Below are 23315 nucleotides of genomic sequence, written 5' to 3' on the forward strand. Positions count from 1 at the left end.
TTCTACAATATGACCACCCATCCTTTGTCAGACCTATCCCACCACCTGAGATTACTGTTGGTGTAGTAGAGGCTGCAGAATTGAATGTGTGTACATTGATTGCCTCAGCTGTTTCACGGGCAACATGTTAGCACGTACTCACCGTCACTGGTGGTTTAAGCCAATACAAAGGATTTTGAACTCAGCAAGGCCAGGCAGGGACATACATTCCCTTTTCTCCTCGGCGGGAACAGGACCCCTGTCTTGGGGAGACATGCAGAGCAGCTGACAAGGTCTTAACCTCCCCTTGCCGGAGCTGCGTGAGCTTGTATATCCAACCACAAATCTCTAGCTAGAACCTAACAGTTTTGTGCTTCAAATATACCCTGAGACATAGATGAGGATCATATCATAAGAATGTTAGAATTGCATTATTTAAGACATGCAGTTCTGATTTTTTTATTCATTTAGATGTTTTTAGTTCTCATTTTGTGTGGCACCAAGTACCAACTGCATTTTGCGGATGAGAAATGAACAAGAGGTCCTCACCCTAAAGGTTTATCTGCATTAAAACAGCACCGCTAATTCTCTGGTATACCTTCCTTCTAGAAAGACCAATTTTGACATCATTTCCCCTCATGTTTGCTGCACAGGATAGCCAGATGGCTCTTAAAATCTTCTGTTTACTTAAGCTACTCAGTGAAGCAGGGTCTCTTGCATAGTCTGTGCCTTCCCATTTAGAATTACACAAAGGAAGCAATATATATGGAATAAGAATTGAAACAGAAATGTCAGAGCATCATGGAAAATTTTTTTTTCTTTTTTTTTAATAGCAAACCCTATGCACACATTTCAATATTTACAGCAAACTGACACATCAGACAGGTTTCTCTGCACGCATGCTCCCTCGCGCGTGCGTGCGCGCTCTCTCTCTCTCTCTCTCTCTCTCTCTCTCTCTCTCTCTTTCTCTCTCTCTGTAACTCTTCAGAGAAAAAGGGTGAGAGGGAACAGAGATAATCAGTATGATTGGATGGTGGATGGAGACCTTAGGGAAGAAGGTGAAGAACTAAGACTGAATGACAGGAGAGAAAAAGAATCAAAGGGAAGGAGAGAGGTTGTTTGCACAATGAAGGCAGACAGTGGTAAGCCAAGGTGTGAAATTAATAGCTAGTCTTGCAGTAGTTCTCAACGGGGACACTTAGTGCATGTTAATAGCTTATCTATATGGAGGAGTTACTGTGAAGTAAGTTAAGGTTTGCATTTCTATTTTGGTGGGTGTGATGTCCATCAAAACGTATTATCTTGCTTTTGACAGTTTGGGAGGGAGTTTTCACACCATCTGCTTAGGCCTCCAAAGTATACGCCTGAGCTGCGAGCTGAGGCTACACATTTATTGGAGAGAGGTGGAATTAATCCTTCAGAGATACCTACCTCTGTTCTCTCCAATCTATACGTTGTTTCATATGTGGCACTTAACCTCAGCCTGGATCACTGCCTCAATTATAGTCATTTAACTGAAGTATCATCTTATGGAGCTTAATCACTCCACGGTCTGTCTCTAGTGAGTGGAGAGAGTCAGGCATCTCCAAAGGGTCTTCATCCACCCACCATTTAAAACATCTCTCTGGGAAGAAGCCAGTCTTTCTCACCGACTGTGCAGGCAGTCGAGCACAAGTAAGTTCCTATTGCCCGTGTTCCAGGAGAAGATTTACAGCTAAAAGGGATGTATCAGGTGTTAGCGTACAAACTCCTGAAGAGTATCCTCAAATGGGCTCTCAGGGCACTTGTTTGCAAACTGTTTTTTCCGATATCGCCAACCTTATATCGTCTAGTGATTTTACAACGTGATGTAGAGAGAAGCAGGAATGACAAATTGATGTTGTTTAGATTTGAAAATGGATTGCATTTCTAGGATGGGATCTAATCTATCTGCTTTTAGCACTAAGGCTGCACCTTGGTTTTCAGGCACCTAATGAGCCGGTTCTTCTAAAGCAGAAACCAAAATTCCCTGTAATGGTAGTGAAGAAGACAGGTACTTTTGAAGGCCTCCAGAAGGAGACACTTCCCTGCAAATTAAGTAGAAAGGCTCAGCTTCAGAGATATTCAATGGCATTTACCCTTCCATGAACCATTCAGACCCCTTACTGTTAGACAATTGCCTCAAGAGGGCATTGAAATGGAAATGCCTGAATTAGGGAGACCAGATGTCACCTCTAGAGATTTTTAAGACTGTTTTGCATCACTGTTCCCAGAGAAATGCTGGATAAATTCATCTATTGTTAATAAATCACACTGATTGACACTGAACCATTTCAATGCACTTACAGTCTGAATCCCTCTCGCTTGGCTTTAGCCATGGAAAAGGAAGAAGGTATTTAGTCTGAGTTGATGAAAGTCTGAGAGGTTATCTCACTGTCAGTTTACTTTCTCTGATTCTCCAAATTAGCAGAGAAAGTTAATTGACTTAGTGTGACTTTGTATAAGTCTGAGAAGGTGAGATATAAGCAGGATTATAGGCATAATATGGGAGATGACAGAAGTGGAACAAAAGAGGGGGGAGGTGAGAGAGACCAATGAATGCCAAAGCAGAGTGATCCCTCTCCAGTTTTCATATTATGTTCATTTTCTAGTGCATTTTTGTTCTTTTTATGATTGGCTGTTTTCTAACTATAATGCAAATAGTTTGCTAGAAGTGCCTCATTGCTGATCTGACCTTTTAAAATACGTGTGGCTTATTATAGTGTTATCTGTTAATTGTCTTCTTGCTTGGTGACAAATGATTCTTCAGCATAGTCATTAAGTTTTCAAATGGTTTAGAACACGAAATAAGCTATATTTTCAAAAATCTCAGCCACCCTTTAGGTGTCTCAACCAGGACCAAAAGAAAAGTTTAGCCTTATTGCTCTCTAGTACTGAAAATTTTAGTGACCTAAAGAGAAGTGACAATTGACTTCTTAACCAATTAAGTAAAATCACTTGACAAACAGCAGTTGCGCTAATTGAAAAATAATGATATTTTCAAAAATGTGGATCCCTATTGAATGTTGTAGTTTGATACTTATAATAAAAGAAACACATTTAGTACTACATTTCAGTACTCCTGTATCTGAATCTACTTTTTTTTGTTTGTTTCTGGTTTTTTTTTTTTTTTTTTAAACACACGTTTGTGTCTCTGTCAGCTGCTGCAAGCCGCTCATTGGAGCTGTTGCCCAAGCCTCACTCTCCTTTGTGAGATGAGTGTGTTTCACAGACACCGCTCCCCATGATAGATATACATGGTTGTCCTGTGACTACCATAGGTCAGCAAGGAGGCAGCTGCATGTATCATGGGCAATATATATCATCCAGTAAACCCATCCCTCAAATGAAATGTAAATTACTAAATATGTCTTCTCTGAGGTACCGCTTTGGTTCAAGCAAAGACAGAACAGTACCACCAAGACCCAAGAAGAAACAACCTAAAAAAAGGAAAATATTTTAATATATGACAAAGTATACCATGCTGAGATTTCATTTTGATTTTTCTTGACAAAAACTGAGCAATTTAAGATAAATCTGCATTTTCCCACTGATTTTTTTTTTTTTCCAAATTCTGTTTATCTTGAAAAAAGATGTTGATCGAAAATTTCTTACTGGCTCTGGATGTCTTCATTCCACTGAGGACCTATCGAAGACTGTCCAGTCTTTTATGTAGACAACTACGTAATATCAGATTTAGGGAAGGAGGAACAAAACTGTGAGATTTTCCTCCTAAACTGTAAAAGGATTGGTCATAAAATTGGGAGAGGATTAGAAAGGATATAGATTCTATTGAAGATTCATTAATTTTGTTTACACCTTGGCCATTTGCTGAGTTGGCTGAAGTTTCTAGTGAAAAGGACATAATTGTGGATGCATTTAGGTTCTCATGTGTGTTACAGTTTTTGCTTGCTTTGCAGCAGACTGTAGGGATTAAGGAGCTCTGATGAGCATCTTGCATTTTTCCTGTCACCTATCTGAGGACACTCCTTAGGGAGCACCCATTGAAACCAAAGGAACTGCTTGCCTGGAGAGAAACTGTCCAAAAAGCAGGGCTGTCCCTGATATCACTTCTTCATGACCTGTGTATTTATTACACTGCACATGAGTGAGGGCATTTTTTGCTTGTTTATTATTTCCCTCATTGTTTGATTTGTTCATTAGGTGTCACGAGCTCTTGGAAATAATGTACAAGAGCAAAAGAGTGTGCCAAAACTATTTCAAACTGCAGAAAGTTTGGTTCTGGTTCAAATGACAAGTACTGGACTTCTCTGCCACTGTCAGTCAAAGGAGATTAGCACTTGGCATTTTTATGGTGTGACAAGGTGGGAGCCAGATAAAATACTGAGGCTAAAATGTGCTGTACATGAAGAGCACATGATAGCACATTGGATGCGCAAACCCGTAAGTGGTTTACTCCCATATCCCAAACTAATACAAACGAAAACTTTATCCAGCACTGTGTGATCTGTATGCTGATAGACCAGATGACTCCTTTAAGCCATATCTAGAGAAACCTTTGACTACATCTTAAAAAAGTGACAGGAATGGCAACAATTTCCTCCAGCATTAAAAATCGGGCAATGTTTGAGGCAGGGTGAGAAAAGGAGTATCCCTGAGATATAGTAATTAACAGGAATTATATGACATGGTATTGGTTCCTGATGCAAAGGACCAACTCAGATCCATGTTAAATATCCCCTTGTTATTTAATCATGAGTGAAGCAATATTACTAACAGCCTGCATGCAGTAAGTTTGGCTGCTCTCTAGGAGAAGTGGCAGCCAAGAACGTTAGCATTTTGCCATCTACTCTCTTCAGCAAATCTCTTAAGGAAGGAGGAGTCCTGGTGACATATTCATTGCCTCAGGATGGGTGCAGGCACAGTACATAAGTAAATGTGTTGCATTTCCTTGTATAAATAATTCCATAGCGTTGCAGTGATTGAAATCTCCAGAATCCCTTAGAGAAAATATCATTCACTTCTTTTTACCTGTTATGCCATGGAAAAATGACCTAGAAATAACAGAAGTTTAGTACAATGGAAAAAACATCGGGAAATTATATAAAACATAAGTGTATATACTTTGCTATGACTTTCTAGGTGAAAAGCTCTTTGCTTTGTGGTGCTCTGAAAATGAGGACATAGCCTCTATGGTCAATTGCTATCAAGTAATTTATATGTATATATATGTGTATATATTTATATATATAGCTGGACAGTAGCCAGCTGTAAATATCTGAGATCAGACCGTAGTGACTTTATTCTCATGGAATTTAATAAGTCCTCAAAAATGGCATCCAAGGCTGGCCCAGCCAACTGGAGAATTTAAGTCTGGATTCTGTAACCTTCATTCACACTAAGTGGTGGTCAGCTGTACTTGACCCGATGAATTCAACATTGTGTAAGTGCTTGTATAATATGAAGAACTAGGCAGTGAAGTCTGTATATTGCCTGAATGGATTCTCTGGAAGCAAATGGAAAAAAATAGCCAATTTTTAATCAGGTACTTAATATGTTTTTTGGCAATGACAAGTTTGGATAACCGTTGTGTCCAGTCATTCATTTCAAATTCTGTTTTTTCAATAACCATGTTTGCCTTCTATTCTGTCAATCTCAAGGGCGTTTTCAACAACTAGAAGTGCTTGATCGTGTGGCGAGCGCCTTCTCGTCACTGCTGACTGATGTGAACACCCAACAGGGCCAAGTGCAGGATGCCAGTGGAGATGAGACTGGCCTGCTGGATACTGAGAAGAGCAGACCTGTGGTTACACGAGCAAAGAGGAGAATAGGTCAGCTCCTGAAAGGGGCTTCTAGGCAGACAGCACTGCTGAAACAGAGCTCACTGGCATCTGGCGAAGCCAACTCATCCAGCTGGAAAGGACAACTTCACTCTTGTGCTGATATTACTGAGAGTGGAACAATCCAAATGGGCTTTACCAGAAGTGTTATGGTGGGTTGTCTGATCCTTGAGCAAATCCTCAGAGACAAAGGTGCATTCACAATATTCCAGTGCCCACAGTCTCCAGCAGAGAAAACTTGGGCTTCATCACACTTACTTCCAAAACAGCCCCACCTTTCTTCCAAGTGTGAGGTGCTTGCCAAAGACAGGCCAAGAAAGGAGTTGCATTGGCTTTTGGCCCCCACACTCAAAAAAGTGGCCAGCCAAAACTACAAGCTGCCAGCCTCATTTGAATTGGAAGAGGTAAGATGGATTTCTGTACATTGCTTAGCACCAATGTATCTTTACACATATTTATTGCATAGGATTGAACTCTCTTTTTCAGGATGGAAGCTAGAACAAATTACTTAAAACACCATGTTGCAGCATTAGGGGGAAAAACAGTGAGATTTACATACTCATTGGGGTTTTGATCATTTTATATTGTCTTTGTGTTAGGATACCGTCAAAAACGCTGTCAGCGAGGTTACTTAGATGGGATTCATTCAACCTGTGTGATAGTATAATGTGCCAATGTGCTTTATACAGTGCCAGCTTTTTTATAGATGTAAGTTGCAGGAACATTAATACATGTGGTCAAGGATATTTTTACAGACCTAGTCATTAAACACTTTTTTTTTTTTCCTCGAGCTCATGTTCTAGTGTGCTCTCTCAGAATGTTTCATCACAAAATTATCCTTGGTTTTATAGCAGTATTTGAAATATTTTATTGCTCTGTAAACCGAGCATCCTAAAACCAGAATAACTCAGAGCAGCAGCTTGTTCTCAATCCACAGTTTTAAAAGTCCATAATACTCAGCTATCTACATGTTTTAGCAATAGTGGGTTGTCAGTGGGGTTCTGCATGCAGTAGCAGAGACCAGGATACTTGCCAGTCCTTGTCTTACATCCAGAGTTCTTGTGTCAGGAGCAATTTTTTTTCTGGCTGTATTACTGCTCTACTGAAGAACAAAGAAAGGAGGAGAAATAGGATGGCAGCTCCCTGTAAACATTTGGAGCATAGGACGGAGAGAGCAGCAAGAGCATGGAAAAGGCGGGAGGCTTAAAAAAGATTTGAAGTTTTGAAAGAAATTGGAAGAAGTCAGGTTAAGTTGGCGGCATCCTTTCTGAATAAAGGATTTAATTTTTTTTAAAGTCCTTCTAGAGGTATTTTTCTGTGAAAGATTTGGTGCAGCCTAAGTTTCCCTTTGTGTCCTGTGGTTGCTGGAACCAAGTTCGCAGAGCTGAATCAAAGAATAGAAGTTTGGGTCTGACTATCAGCCTTGCTGGGGAAGAAAGTGTCTTTCAGAGGTCTCCAGCACAGTGAATTTTTGCAACCTGTATGTCTTTGAATAGACTTAGCCCACTGGACTTGCAGCTCTTTGTTCAGCAGCTCTGTAACCCCTGCAAAGTTATCACAGACTCAAAAGTGAGGACACTGATAGAGCAGTAATTGCAGATGATGATAAACTCCCCAGTCTGATGTCCAAGACAGTTTAGTGAACGCTATATGCCCAGATTAGAACTAGGTATACACTGCTTAACTTTCAAGTAATCATTAAACTAAGGCTGTAAGAACTGTGTACTGACTCAAACCATTGGGCTGTCTAACTCATTGCTCGGTAGCAGGTGCCTAGGGAAGAGAATAAGAAACAGGCACCTATAGAGAGAACGTTCTCATACTTTATTTTAGACTTTGACAATAGGTGGTTTAGAGGTGTTTTGAACTACAGGCTGCATCTAGGACACACTGAGCTGTTTTGCATGTAATGGATCCCCTTTCCTAAAATGACTCTTTCTTCTTGCAATATATGCAACATCAGGACTTAACATTCTCCTTGATTCCATGAAAAAGACAAATGGCTTCTTCATTTCTAGAGAAAAAAAAATCTGACCTTATATACACTCTTTGGCAAGGATTTGGCTCCAGGTGGTTACCTTACCTAAAGTTTCTACAGCTAAGTTGTATTTTCTTCTGGGGTATTTCTCTGAGACCATTCAAACAAGACTGTTAATATATTTAGAGGCAGGAAACCTTTACATATTAACTACTTTGGAAAGTCTCAGAAAGCTTCTGTAATTATCACATGGTTTATGACATGAATAAGTTTTTTTTTAAAAAGCACACTGCCAAAAGGCAACCATCTGAAAGATTTTGTGTATTCACTTTGAAATTTCTAGAATTTTTCTTTTTACTTTTAACCCCTCCCCCCAGTAAGGAATACAGTCCTAATAATCATCACCATCAATAAGGTATTTTCCTCTTCTCTCCCTCTTCTTCTTCTTCTTTCTCTTCCTCTTCCTTTTATTTTCAGATTCAGAGCTTTGAGGAAGAAACTCTGTGTAGAAATGCTCCTGACAACACATCAGGTGAGTGTTTTTAAAAAAAAAAAAAGACATTTTGCCAGATTTGTTTTTAAAACTATGTTCTCATGCAGTCCCTTCTAAAGGCTTATCCTTAGAACATGTTTTCTCTCCCTGTTCCCATTGCCTCTGGTGTTTGGATACGTTATTCTGACCTTGGCAATCTAGATGATATAACTTGATAGATCATAGGGCTGTAAACTGTGCTCACCTTGTCAGGAGAACACAGTGAGTGCGCACGAAGAGAGTACCTGGCTTTGAGTGTTTGGGATGCACTTCTGATGCATTAAGCATCCTTGTGTAAGTTATGCGTGTAAGTTCTCTCGGGACTTACAAATGAAGCTAAAGCTAAAGCCTCTCTTCTGCTCAGTAACTCATCCTCCAGACCCAGGCAGACCCCTTATCTGCCAACCTGTCGATCCTAAGAGAGGAAGCCACAGAGCAAGTTGGGGACTGCTGCATGGCAGCCACTGTACAGACAGCTCAACTGGGGCTGCGCAACAAGGACTTTCTGGTTTCAGCGTGGCCTCAACCCCATCATCTGAATCTCCCATATCACAGAGACTATCACCACATGGGCTGACATGGCACTGGATCGAATGTTAGGAAATAAGTTGAGAAGTCTATGAAAGGATTAAATGTAAAGCTGTTAGACCAGATGTTATGCTGTCATTTGGGGCGATGTGAGTTTGGATCCTGAGAACTGTTTGCTGGCAGGGGTGGCTGCATTGGAGGAGGCAGCTGTTCTGCCTCCAAAAAAGGGAGTGCTTGGCCTTGCTCTCTAGTGACCCTTGCTAACCAGTGCTTAGAGAAGGACTGGCAGGTTTTTGAAATGGGACAGAAATTCAGTGTAGAAGAACGAATGAGTAGCAAGAAGCAGACAGAAACACAGATGAAAGTTTGGTTAGCCCTCGCCTTAGAAATGTTGCGTTATGTCACTTCTGGGGACCCAGCACAAATAATTAAGCAGCCCAAGTTCATACACAGCCATGGGAATAAAAATCAGATATCAGCTGGTGCCAGTCATTCACAGGTGCCATTGGCTGCTGTGAGAGCTGGATTTGCAAGAGTGAAATCATGAGCCTATTGAAGGCAGTGGCATAAGTCCCACTGACTTCAGTGAAGCTGAAGGTGTTTTAATCAGAGTGAGTGGGGTTTTCTTGGTAAATGCTAGAGCTCAGCAAAGGCGATGGGCTATATAATGAATTTGTTAGCCTTGGAGGATGTATTTTTGTTTTCAAGTGATCTGTAAGCAGATATTTTGTTGTTTTGCTAGGTTTTTTTAACTGTGCAATAGATGGTATACCTGTGTCTGCCAACTGTTCTCGCCACATCGCCTGGCAGGGTTGTATGGGACTGGTATGTTAATGGGTGGCTCCACCGACTCCTGGGGCTTAAAGTCAGGTCCTTGCTGCTAGTCAGACAGTATGATTTGTTGCCGGTGTTACATGAGGTTGCTTTAATTTTGCTTCTTGAATGATGACTAAATCTTTATGAACAAGGACAAGCTCCCACACTGGCAATCTTGCTCATAGTAGCGTCTATGCAAAACACAGCAGTTCCCCAGGATTTGTGCAGAGAAAGCCACCATTTAGGCAAATATTCAATGAGAAATAAACAACAAAGAAAGTGGACATATCCCAATGGGAAAAAATAATCAAAACATCTACAAATGCTTTTTTCCTTTCTTTGTCCATCTCTAAAAAAAATTACTGTCCTATTTAATGATAAAGGGTATTTGTGAAAGGATTTTGCAGATTATATAGGTATATTCATCTCAGTATAAAGAAAGAAAGAAATGTATGCTCTAAGAACTCTTTTAAAACATGGGAATAAGCATGTATTTGTGGTGATTTCAGGACAGAGAAAGCAGAACGTGATTATCTGTTTTTAATTCTGGTAAGACTGTCACCCAGTTAAGAGATCAACTAATATCATACAAGTAAACTGTACTTATTTAAAATTTGTGCCTTAACAGCACCATAATATTATTTTAGAGCTTAGTTTAAACACTGGAATCTCTTTTTCACTCTGTTGTTATAGTGTTACTGATATGTGTCCTAAATTGAAAGAAGAGATTTTGAGCATCTTTTTTTATGGACTTTTTTTCATATTCTTTTCCCACTGCTTTTAAGTGGTGTACCTCTCTATACCCGAGGAATTTTTTATTTTATTTATTTATTTATTTATTTTAGGACTTCAACTTGCTGGGAATCATGGAATAATCTGAAAAGAGCTGATATCAATTCAACACTGTTAGTAGTGATAATTTCTAGCTCTTGGGAAGCTTCCTACCAAATTCAACAGAATTTGTCTCAGACCTATAATCTGAAATAGGATCTAATGGGAAGCAGAGTCCAGATTGCACTAGGAGCTGAAGCAAGGAAAACTTCAGCTCCCAGAAGAACATGTCTGAAATTAGATTTAGGCTGCAAGCTCCTTAGGGCAGAGGCTGCCTGTTCTTCAAGGCTTATATCATGCCAAGTACAGGGAGGGCCCATCCTCATTTGCTTGGAGGCTCTATTGGAAAGGGTATGAGAGCGATGATGAAGATGCAAGCACCTGACATGACCATGCTGGAGTGGAAGCACACCTGAGTGGAGAAGCGCAAGGGCCCAATATGAGCAGAAATAGATAGGAGCAGACTGCCTTGCTTAGATGGGGCATATTAGAGACGGGTGACTTATGGAAGTGCTTGTCCCAGTGGTATTGTCCCTTGGCTCTGTAGCCTGGCCTCAATTTTAGTCCAATTGCTTAATTTTCTATGCTCCCCATGAAAGCCAATTCCCTGGCTGCTGTGTGTCTTCTTTATATTTCTCCATAATGTAGATTCTGGCTGTTTAACTGCAGTAGGCTTTATGGTAAGGCCTTTTTTTTTTCCTCTCTTTTGGCAGAATGCTGAGACTTAATTTTAAAAGACGCTTAAACCCTCCAAACATCCCTGAATGACTTACAGAGAAAGCAGAGTGTTTTCTAGCTCTGTTTTAAAAAATATTACAATCTTTTTTATTAGGCAATTTTATCATTGTTATAAATAAGTAATTGTACTGGGGAGAAGGGATAATCCTTATTTAATTAAATTCATCTATACTCCCAGGTTGGCAGCAACCAGACATATGTGAGACTAATACCCACAGCCTGCCTGTATGCATGTGCAATTAAAAATTCACTCTACAGTAGCACTGGCAGTTTAGTGTTGCTTTTGGCATTTACAAATTCTTTTATTTTGTGACTTTTTTTTTACCATACACATATGCTGGAGCAGATGTTGCTTATTTGTTGTTTATTCAAATCTGTAGGCTCTGGCAGCTAACTCCATTGTTCTGTAATGAAGCTTTATTCACTGTCCTGTATTAGGACCCTGCAAATGCATGACAGGCAGAGTTAGCTCTCAGCAGGAACTACAGTTATTGTCCTTACTTATTGGCTGTTTATATTCTAAAGCTCACAGTTGAGAAAGCTGGCTGGGCAGGGTAAGGGGACGGGATTGCTGTGTGCGGAGGGAAATTACTTGACTCCACTCACTGTATCTTTGCCCTGATGAGGTGCAGGCTTGCATGTAAACTCATCTGTTGCAGGAATTTCATACTCAGCACTTGAAAAATAGAGCTGTTCTCCCCCTCTGCCCCCTCTTCCTCCTTGTTCTCTCCCCCACCCCTGCTGCTCCTTCCTTTTTCAATTAGCCTTTGTAAAGCGCTAGGTTTAACTAAAGGGTGTTTCAATGTTGTTCACCCCCGTTAACTCAGCACGTGCCAGAAAATTCATTAGCAGCAACATCTATTAGGGAGGCACTGGAAGTCAGTGTTATTTTTGTACGTGTTGCAGTCGTCCACTCCCCCTTGCTTCTTATTTACTTCTCTGCACCTCTCCCTCATTGGGGTAGCCACACGTCTGAGAGGCAACAATTTCAGCGTGGGGCTGACCAAAGAGGACATGCTGCTCCCAGGCACTCAAGTGCCAACAGAAAGGCATTAGCCTGCTGGAAAAGCCCTTGGTAGCCCAAGAGGCAATCAATCAGAGGAGTAACCACCTCCATCTGGCTCGCTGTGACATGGTAGCTCACTGTCGAAGCATTTGTGATTCATCTTGTCCCAACAAGTGGTGCCAGGGATCGAATACACCCAGTTTTTGCAGCAGCTGGGAACACTCTAGCTTTCCCGCATGCTGAGCTAACACATTAGCTCCTGTGACTTACCAAGTAGCAATTCTTTCAATTATCACACCTTCACTCCTCCTACTCACCGGCTCCTCTCATGGTTGGCACCATGGGAATAGTCACAGTATGCAATTGGTATTTCTTTTAATTGGCTGAGTGCCAAGAACGTGACTCCTGTTTATTATCTATTGTAATGTCTGCCTGCGATTGAAGGATCAACATCTTCAGAAGTGCAAGAAGAAAATACACATATATTTCCTATGCTTCAGACAGAACCGGGATTTTTCTGGTACCCTTCTCTATTTTCAGTATAAAGAAGCAAACAGTTATTTAGTATTTCTTACTTACTCTAGTGCCTGCATCATGTTGTTTTTCTTCACTTATAACAGAACACTTTTTAGTTTTGAATACAGAAGAAACGAAAAGCAAAAGCTACGAGAAAGCTGCAGGGAAGACTTGCTAAAGCTGTAATCAAAATCAGGATCTGTACCTACAGTATCCTACATCTACTCTTGTGTTGAGACGTTCTGACTATTACGCTGTGCCTTGCCGTTGGTTAATAATCACATACAGCCTCCAGATATGAGTTTTTCCATTCATAAAACATGAAGGATAATAGATCTATTATACAATTCTATATGTTCTTGAAGCAGTCATAGCACAGTTCATTTAGGTTAGCACTGCACAGCGGTCTTCACAGTAAAAAATTCCACTCCTAGAAAACACATCCACAAAGACCAGTCACTAATAAGAACATTCAGGGGTTCCACTTTTTCTGTGAAAGGGAAAATTTTTGGTGTGTTATTAATGTAAGTTGCTCCTATATATTTTCCTGCATGGGTTAGGTTTCTTGGCTGGACAGCATCACTCATTGCATAACTCTGCCACCCCCCTCAAAGAGGAAATAGCATGCTGCTTCATCTCCTGTATACTACAGACAAGGAACGTGGGCTAGAAAGGGGAAAGGAAGAATAAAGTTCCTGAAAGTAAACATGCTTCTAGAAGCCTGAGGAGAGAAGCTGTCTTCACAATAGTTTTATCTTCTGCAGGGGCGCTGTGCAAAGGAGACGTCTACCTTCTTTAGCCATTTTATGTTTCCCTACTTTCTTTTATGATGCTGCGGTTTATGTTGTCCCATCTTCTACCCATGAACCACACAAAGACCTTCTTGAGCCTTCCTTTTTCTATGCTTAAAGGACCTGTAATTAAGAGTGTGAGGAAGCTCTATCATTTTTATGCGTGTTGTGATCTCAAGAAGTCTAAAGCCTCCTGCCTGTGGGCAGGATGAAGGCCTATGATCCCAGAAATAAGCAGAAACTGTCAGGAAGCAGTGACTGAGAAGAAGGAGCAAAGTGAAGGCCAAGTTATGGAATGATGAGTCTTAAAACCTTCCTGCATCTTCTGCCTGTTCAGAAACATCCTGAGTTGTCTGGTCCCCTTACAGAAGCCCTACCAGAAAGGGAATTCATTTCTTTCACTCTTGAGAATGCGCTGGCTGCTTCCCTTCTTTGTCACAGTCCTCCTGGATGCATCTCATGCACATATGTGTATCCAAATTTGGCAATGGATGCAAAGATGCAGACCCAGGAAGCAGTGAAGCCACATTCACCAGTATAGGAACAAGATTGACCGCAAACAAAGAGAGTCTGAGACACTAACAAAATTGCCATGCAAAGGCCTCCAGAAAGTAGTACCACTTGCTGCTGGTGTCTGGAAGCCCTGCCCACAGTCCTGGGGTCTAGGCAGCTTTGGGGAACTTTAGGGGTTGTATGATTTTCAGTGAGCATATTCTTAAAAGTGATTGCACATTTATAACATTTCATTGCACGTATGTGTCATATTTTAGGTCCTGCTGCAGCAAGCTGATTCATCCTAGTGGGAAAGGATGTACACATACTGCATACTTAAGGCAGATGGCCTGGTGAAAGTTATAAAACCTGCTGTTGTTTAAATCTTAGGGGAAAAAATCGTGAAATACTTTAAGAATCCAGGGGGGACAACCAAATACTTTGACAACCAAATAGTTTGAGAGAGAGATTAAGATTAACAGCCATAGGCTTTAAAACCAGAAAGATTCTGAAATGAAGTCTAGTCATCCTAAAGTCTCTGAGGTCCTTGAAAGGAGGCCTTTTCTAATATTTTCTCCTTTGCCTTTTCTTCCCACTCCTCAGCAGAGCATAGCAGGGTCAGTCTTGCCTGTGCACGGTCACTGATCTCCATGATGCTATACTAACTGTGCCATTTGACAGCCTGACCCTTTGAACTTTAAGTCTTGCTGCAAAATTCATAATCCCAACCCCATATCCAGCACAGCCTTCGAGGCAGCTTGGTAAGAACGCACATACTCTTTTTGATGCTACTATCTTTCTTTGCTGTGGCTGTTAAGAGAGTTTGTTGATTCCCCCAGTTCTCGGTGATGTCTGTAAGAAGGGTGCTATCTTGGGCTCCTTTTTATGCTCTAGAGAACTCAGATTCTTTTCTGGATGAGAAACTTGATTCCTGGCCCACAGATCTTATACATACTTGCCAACTATTGACTGATACTTTGCTTTCCTCCTCCGGAAAATATCATTGACAAAGAAAGAGAGGTGAGCTTACTAAGCCTGAAGTTCTTAGATCCCTTGAACACAGTTTAATAGACATTACCATGGAAATAGAGCTATTATAACTGGCTTTTGATCTTCACAAAGTAACACCAAAAAGCCAGATATCCGTTCTGGCCTTCCAATTGCTTTGGATGCTACTAACCGGGCAGAAGTTGCAAGACCAAGCAAGAATAGAGGGGCTCTTCCCTCACTGTTCTCAGAGCTGCTTTATCAGAGATGCTGCAAGCCACCTTCCCTTTCACGAGGTGCTCTCAGTTGCAGAAAGCCGTACAAGGCTCGCTGCAATCACCTATTTTTTATTCATTATCTCTGTGCAGCTGCTACTGGGAGAAGCTGTGATGTAACATGATCTACAGTGTAGGCTGATGACATTCAGTTCTACCTCTCATTTTCATCAGAAGCAGACACAACCATCACCCGTCTCTCCCGACATTTGGCAGCGGCACGAATCTGAATTAATGACAGTTGGCTGAAGCTCAGTTGAAATAAGATGGAAGTGATACCGACTCTCAAGGAAAAGTAGGAGGAGGACCTGGCAAAGTTTGAAGCTGTTTCATCACCTGAAGGAATATAAAAGACCATTGTCAAAGTGACTGCAATTTCAGGTTTTGACTAGATTCATCACTTCTCCTAACCTCCCAGACTGCAGAAACATCATTTATCATAGATAACTGCCTACAGTGTTCTCTCTTTTCCTGTCAAATTCAGCTCTTAGATTACTCATTTATACTTTTATCATTTCTCAGGCAGAGTGTTCTTGTGTAGGACAAGCAGGAAACAATCGGAAGCTCTGACTAGCAGCCGCCTAACTCCCAAGTGCAGCAGTTTGCAGGAGCGTATTTGTTGTTCTCAGTGATAAGTGTGCGAAATTCATGATGTTGACCTATATTGTCAAACCTGACATGACCTTCATCCTCAGCTACTTTAGATATTTTCTGTAGCTCCAGCCAACCTATTCGGGGAAGTGTTCCAGAGGGTTTCCAGAGCCATGGACCGAATTGTCCTGGAGGTATTCTTGATAAGGACAAAGATGGAGCCTTCTGAATGGTGAACTACTGCTGCTGAAGTTCACAAACTAAGTTCTGGCCTCTCTCAAGAGGTACAGGATGGTTCACTAATGCTAGTCAGGAAATTATATCCTTTTCTGTGATGTAAAAGGTAGAGCACATACTACTTTCCTTGCCTATTTTCATCTATGATTTGAGGAGAGAGGAGGGAATATGACAATTAAAAACCATTAAAATGGTTTTATGTTTTATGAATAAGTAGCTCAACAGAATATTTTGAGCTAATTCAGTTCTTCTCCAAAGCTTTTTCTATACATGAGCTATGGACTCTCGGTAATGAGAAAGAGAGAGCCAGCCAACCCACCCACAAGCTCTAGGCATTTCACAATGGAGTATATTTATACCTGCTGTCACAGCAGTGACTATAGTATACAGCAGATGTACTGCAGCTAGTTTTAAATCAATAAATGTGCCCTAGATTTAAAACACACTAGTACATAGTGTTTGTATCAGTAGCTGTCTAGCCACAGCACCAGGGAGCCGAGCTGGCCCGTCTCACCCTACGTTTTAGACAGGTTTTGCATCCTGGGCAGAGCTCCAGGCTGCTGTGCTCAGTCTGCTGGCTGTACTGTGCCACTAGCGTGCTAGACATAACTATACTATACACTGAATTTTAAGCCAAATACATGACTGAGACTTGGTATAAAACTCCTGCTCCCTCAGGTGTTTTAGAAGAGAGAAATTGAAGCTGAACTCTCTGGTGATAGATGTAGAGCTGCTCTGTTGCTATTTGTATTGTGTTCCTGGACAGTGCAGTTTGTATTTTTAATGCTCCATGCCCTGGTTACCTCAAATGTTTATGGCTGATGTTTGGCAAACACATAGGCCTGTGTCTTTGCAAGGGGACTTAGGTACGTAGAACCCTGGGAGAGGATTGTGAGGATGGGCAGGAGGCTGTGAAGCACAGGATGTGGACTATGCGTGTGTCTCCTTCTAACAATGGCTGCGACAGCAAGACCCCATAAATAATAGTGTAAAAACCTGCAACCTGAACATGGAGATGAAGCAAAATATATGTAGCTCTCATATGACATGTGTATCACCCACCTTTCATCTCTCCTGGCCCTGACACATCCCCTCAGGATCCAGCATACATGGTCACAGTCACAGGGCTGGAAGGTTTTCCCTCGTCAGTTCAGAATGAGATTGAGTTTATCCCACAAAAATGAGAGTATACCTGAAGTCTTACCAGTGTTACGCAGGCTAACTGGAAGAAGAATATTCCAGATTAGATGAGGGTTGGCGTAACTGGGTTTTGCTAGGCATAAGGAAACACTTCTGAGGAGACAGATACCCTAAAGATTTCTGTTCATCTTGTAAGCCCTTTGGGGCATAGACCGTGCTTTTGTTTCATTCATACAGCAACTGCCAGGTTGGTTAACAGTAGAATCTGGTTTATGTAGAACTTTTAAAACTATTTTAACTACCTGTCGCACTGCCACAAAACTCCAGTTCAAAGGTATCAAGGAATACACACATTTCTTAGCTAAACTAGGCTTTGAATAAGAATTTTTATACAGCCTTTGCTGTAGCTGCTGTATTTTGGAGTTACCTTATTTGCTTTCATATAATGTGACTTTCTAATAGGGTGATTTATCTAATTTTTGCTCTAATGTCATTGAAAAATAAAATCTGCAGAAGGGCACTGGTTAAAACCCTCGTTTGTGAAAGCCTTTGGAAACAAAATCTGTGGTTTATGTGTTGCTGCCATCTGGTGATCATTCTCCTAAACTGTTGTGTATTTCTGAGACCTATATAGTGAGGGGTCAGTCCTGGCAGCGTTACTCCAGTGAGAAGTAAGTATTTTTAGACTTGTATATCTTACGCCCAAGACAGCTGTATATTATATCTGGCTAGAAAACAAATATAAACCAGATATTTCTTACCTCAGCTAGCTTGTTCACCATCCTTTCTGGAAGGTGGAAACTGAATCAGTGCTATAGAAAGTTAAACAGGGATATTAAAAAAAAAGACTAAGACTACACAGTCTCTTCTGGATTCCAGTGGCACTAAATGAAATGCTTATGTTCATAGTCAACAGTCAGTAAATTAGCGCAGTTTTCTCTGGGGGAAACACTGTAGGACCTTCCCTCACCCCATGAGTTTTTTTAGTAAAACAAAATACTTATCTACTTTAATGTCAGCACACGATTAAATAGCTACAAGAACATTTAAAATGTGAACAGCATTGCTAGGTTGCAATTGGCTGTTCTAGTTCCCCTATGATAGGATGAGCAGCCCAAATTTAAATTTGTGAATTTAAAATTTAGATTTCCACAAATGTTCTTGCCTTTGAAATTTGTTTGCCCAAGCTTCCCCATACTCAAAAGATGTAGAAAACAAGCACTGAATGAAATTCAGCAATATTAATGTAATTCAAAAGACATGCAGAAATGTGGTATTATTTACAAGCAATGTAGTCGTCCTCAAGGCATCTTTTGTGGATTGCAAGTATTCTCCAGGCTAGAAACTATAAAGAGGTTGTGCTATTTGCAGCCAAGTCAACAGAAAACCAGCTGCAGAGTCTTCAGAGGAGCCTGGAACTGCATCCAGCACTTATGTTTTGCTAATTAGAGAATATCCCTTCTTTAGCGGTAAACCTAGGAGCCCAATAGTTTCTGAAAGTTCCTGCACTGAAAGCTGCTGAAAGTGGAGGCCACTATATCTGCATGCAAATAAGTGGAGAAGAAAAGAACGAAATTGGACTGATCAAATATAGGACAAATATAGAACTTTGCAGTCGTTAGGTCACATATGCTTTCTCATATGATACGAAATGGAAGAGAAACATGATTAATAAGTGCCTCTAACCTATTTTTATTTAAAATTCAAACAGAACAGAACGAGGTGCAGCAGCTAACTATCCCAGTTCAATTAGTACAGAAAGGCAAAGAGCCAAGGTTTTCCTCACCAAGGTCTTCAGGGACAATTCTCAGGTTTCCTCTTTCCAGCATAGCCAGATGTACTCTCCGCACAGGGCCCAGAGTTGTAATTTTTAGCTCATAGTTGAATATCGGTCTGCGTCTCTACTTCTTCTCCAAACATACTTTATCTTCCCTTTGTGCGATGCTCTGCATGTATTTGCAGAATCTCTACAGGTTCACATGTCTCCACACACTAGGAGAATGGAGTAGAGCTATATGAATAATGGATATTTTGGTTCAGTGGCTGAACCAAATGATAGGGGAAAAATGCAGTTTGGGTAGACTAGAAATTAAAACATTTTTACTTAAAGTTCAGGTGATTTAACCCATTTTTGCACCTTTCTCCTTCAAACAGAAAAAAATGCAGTTGCTTTCAGAAAGAAAGCACATTTGAAAGTGAAAGGCAGGAGCATTTAAAAAATGTTAAAATTAATTATGTAAATTTTATTGACCTTCCACCCCCCCCCCCCCGACCTTTTTGGCCAACTTGTATTCCACCCAAAGCCAGTCTTCCAGTTTCTAACAGGTTTTAGTGCATCTAAAAATGAGTAGTTGCTGCTATGAAGTTGTGTCCCTACCCACAGGGATGCAGGTGACCTCAGCAACTGCCTGGAGTGCTGTAGATGCTAATCCATATTGTGTTAAACTGCCACCAGCATCTAGTATTTTCAGAAACCTGTTAGTTAGAGGAATTTGTCCCAGGAGATGTAGCAGAGGCCTGCTTTGGACCCCCCAAAGAGTTGATCTCCTAAAAGAGACTCAAGCTATGGTTACCCTCACTAGGTATTACAGGTGCCAAGACAAACTATACTGTTACCACTGGCAAACAAGTAATATTATTGAAAAATTCACAGAGGAAGAAACTCTATTCCTCATCAGGAAGGCATCAGGTATGGTCTAATTTTAGGTCTTGCTTACATTCTCTTTGGGACACTAAGTGGACATGAGGTGATAGATAGATGTACTCTTCACCTAAAGCACAGATTTGCCAGTGCACAAAGGCTGCACTCTAATGTGCAGATTTTGCTTGACTCTGGTATACAGACATGGAACCAAACTCTATCTGCGTAGGTTGAAATTGAACTGCCTCAGTTTGAAAAGAATATCATTTTTAATCTCACTTAGGCACGGCCACAGACTGCACCATGATCTGCCTTTTCAGCATAGCACTTCTTCCCATTTCTCCCAGGCATTTGTTGTTTAACCGGAAGTCCTTCTGGGAGCATTCTGATAATCTCTTCATAGGATTTTACCTCACCTTGTGTTGGAGGGCCATATTCATCTTACTAAGTCTTTTTCTTTTTTATTCGAACTTCCACTGAAATCACGGGAATTTTGACTGACTTTAAATGAAGTGAGTGTTTCAGAATCAGAGGAATGCAAGGGAGAAAATCTCATCTTTTAAGAACCATTTATCCTTATGTGTGTAACTTCTACAGGGCTTGGCACATTGGGTAGGATCTGGCACATCAGTGTGGGATCTAACGATTAAATTAGGCATCTGAATGTAGTTGGAAAAGATCCATAACATGGGCCCTCAGAGACATTGCTTTGCACTGACCATATGGGGAATTTAGCCTTTATTCTAGGAGGACTAGTTTATTAGACACCCGGTATGTAGGTCCATGCAATTTAGATGCCTAACTTAGATGAAGCTGATTTCACCATCAGTGATTTGATTAAACTGCGCTTAACATAGTTCTCCTTCTACTAAACATATCTTCTTTTTTACAGAAGATTCTTCTATTTTGATTACATTAAAACTGGATTCATACTCAGAACGGTCATTTCATATCACTGTTGTTTAAATAAACATGCAGCTAGCTTTCACAGTGGCTTGAGGCATAATTTACGTACATACCTTGCACAGTTAATTGGTGAGAGTTACGATAGCCAGGCACACGTCACATTTACTTCCAGGAGAAGTCTAGGGAGACACACGGATGTCTTTCTGTCACCTGATTGTAATGATATTAGCTTGGCCTGCAGACAATTCATTCAGTCTTTAATGTTCCTCATTGTGCCTGATGAACAGCCCAGAGTCTATTGCCTCGCATATTTTGGCTAGTTCTCTAGCTAGTGCATGAATATAAACATTGATGGAAAGGCTGCACAGTTGCAATGCACAAACACAGTTGACTGTGTTGTTGGAACAGATGAACCACATTTATTGTAATAAATGGGTCAGACCTGGTTGCAATTGTCTGGTTTTGACCAGGTCAGAAGGTGAATTCTAACAGTAACAGCACTAATTTTCCATTAAAAGTTAAGGTTGTTTTTTTTTCCTACATATAATTTCCAGAAGCATCCCAGCTACTTTGGTATCCTGCATGTCTCAGGAGAAAACCAGGCACGTTAAAACCCCAGTAAACAGATAACAGTCTTCAAAACTTAAAGGTTAATTGTTATAATTATTGTATCCTAAAATGGAGGGCCTTTCTCTTATAGCATATTATTTTGAGTCCAGAAGTGGTTGGAACTACAGTAACTGAAACATTTCTACTTCTCAAAGTTTTTCTAAGCCTTTAACTGTTTCTTCATTTTTATGTATGAAAGACTATAGGCCAGACTGACATACTGGAAGCAACAGCTGGCTAAGATGCAAAGGGTAATTGAAACAGCTTTAAAAAAAGTTTAGAGAATCTGTAGAGCAGTCTCCCTGGGGGAGAAAATGAACCGTGATGTCGTTTGTGGGAAACTGCAAGGATGAGTTTTGAGACCACCCACAAAACAAGCATTTTTCAGCAACCTCACTACAATGATGTGATGTGTGAGATGGGAACAACGCATTTCTCATTTGAAAGAGGAAAGTGAGTGACTGAGGCGCTGACGGCAATACCAGAATTGACAATGCAAAAAATACGTTTCAAATACATATCATGAGATCTGGTTTTGGTTTTACAATTTCTGCCTGTAAATAGATGAGAAATGGTGTGATTTTCATTAATTGTCGTACAAGGTAGATTTAATAACGTCTATAGTCTGTTAATGTGAATAGACTTTTTTTGTATTTCCTAATCCCATGAGTAAGCAGTAATAATTCAGGCCTCAGAACTGCTTGGTGAATTGTCCTATTTTCATGGGTATAACCAGCAGAGAAAAAGCCTTAGGATTCAATAGCAGTTTTGTATGTAAGTAACAAGAGAGGAAGCGTACGCAGCATATCTCAGTCTCTGTTCCTTTCCTTCCTTTCCACCAAAAGCCTCCCTCTTTCTGCTCCCCACAACTCTACCTGGTTTTGTTCCATTTATCTGAGAATGAAGGGCATTATATGAAGATGAAGGTTATCTGAAAAGGCAAGTTTTTCAAGGGCTGAGAGCTACTCGGGTGTGCAGGTTAACTGATGTTTTACTCTCAAGCACTTGTGCTTTTACAGAGGGTTGGCTTACATTCATGGAGTTAGATAGCTGATGGTGAGGAATTTGTTTTAGTTCCAAAGGCTGGGGTAAGAGGTGACTGAGCTAGAAGGGAAGGTGATGTGGTTGCTAGATTGGAAACCTTCTCTGGAGTAAATGTGCAATGTCTTCCCCTTGCCTTTTTGTCTTGACAGGCAACCCTGTATCATCTCTGCTGATTACTGCGATTTCCTATTGCACTCTCAGGTGAAAAATCAGCAAAGATAATACAAGGTGTCTCAGCTCAGAGACAAATTGATCTTGGGCAGAGACTAGGGCTGCTCCCCTTCCCTGCAGGATTCACCTGGCTGAAGCCATTGGAATTGCGTAGGTGAGCAGCGTGAATGAGATTTGGTCTGAGCCAGTTCCAACAATCAGCTGTCAAAAGTCAACATTTTTAACACCATAATTGGCTGCTTCAGAGGTTATTTATGTTGTGCATGTTGTGCAGATATGTCAAAAAATGAAATATGCAGTTGTTGATCATACTGGAGGATAACTCAGTGCCCAGCATCACTATCAGTAACTACCCTGAGCACATTTTGTGATTTGTTCTGGTTGCAGCAAAATTGCTGGTTTCTGGGGAACAGTGGCAGGATTAAAAATTTTTCTAGAAATGGAAAGTACACTTAAAGTGCACCTGCTTAGGTGTCCGTTTGTTTTGGCTTCCTATGTTTCTCTCTAATTTTTCTCATCCTTTTATTTTTCCCAGCAGAGGTGATGGTGACAAGAACAAACAGCTGCCAGTCAGACAGCAGTGGGTTTATGGAGGAGCTGCCAGAACCTTTAGTTTTGCAAGTAAGAGCTGGACAAGGGTCTTCAGTAGGTCTATGGAAACTCTGTAACCCTGGAAAAGTATCATAAA

General features: G+C 40.8%; 1 protein-coding gene across 10 annotated transcripts in view; it reads left to right on the forward strand.

Annotated features, from left to right (window-relative positions):
• Positions 1–23315, forward strand: part of ITPRID1 (ITPR interacting domain containing 1) — a 90695-nt gene that overhangs the window by 58451 nt on the left and 8929 nt on the right. For 8 of the 10 annotated variants that reach the window (XR_011139750.1, XM_009679707.2, XM_009679709.2 and 5 more), the window contains 3 exons: positions 5619–6202; positions 8254–8308; positions 23163–23248. Coding sequence is in view for 9 of the 10 variants with exons in the window: in XM_009679707.2 (XP_009678002.2) it covers positions 5619–6202; positions 8254–8308; positions 23163–23248 (725 nt within the window). In the remaining variant the exon portion in view is untranslated. The remainder of the gene's footprint in view (positions 1–5618; positions 6203–8253; positions 8309–23162; positions 23249–23315) is intronic. The other 2 variants (XM_009679708.2, XM_068935835.1) reach the window with 1 other exon arrangement.

The sequence above is a fragment of the Struthio camelus genome, chromosome 2 (genome assembly GCF_040807025.1).
Source record: "Struthio camelus isolate bStrCam1 chromosome 2, bStrCam1.hap1, whole genome shotgun sequence".
Taxonomy (NCBI): domain Eukaryota; kingdom Metazoa; phylum Chordata; class Aves; order Struthioniformes; family Struthionidae; genus Struthio; species Struthio camelus.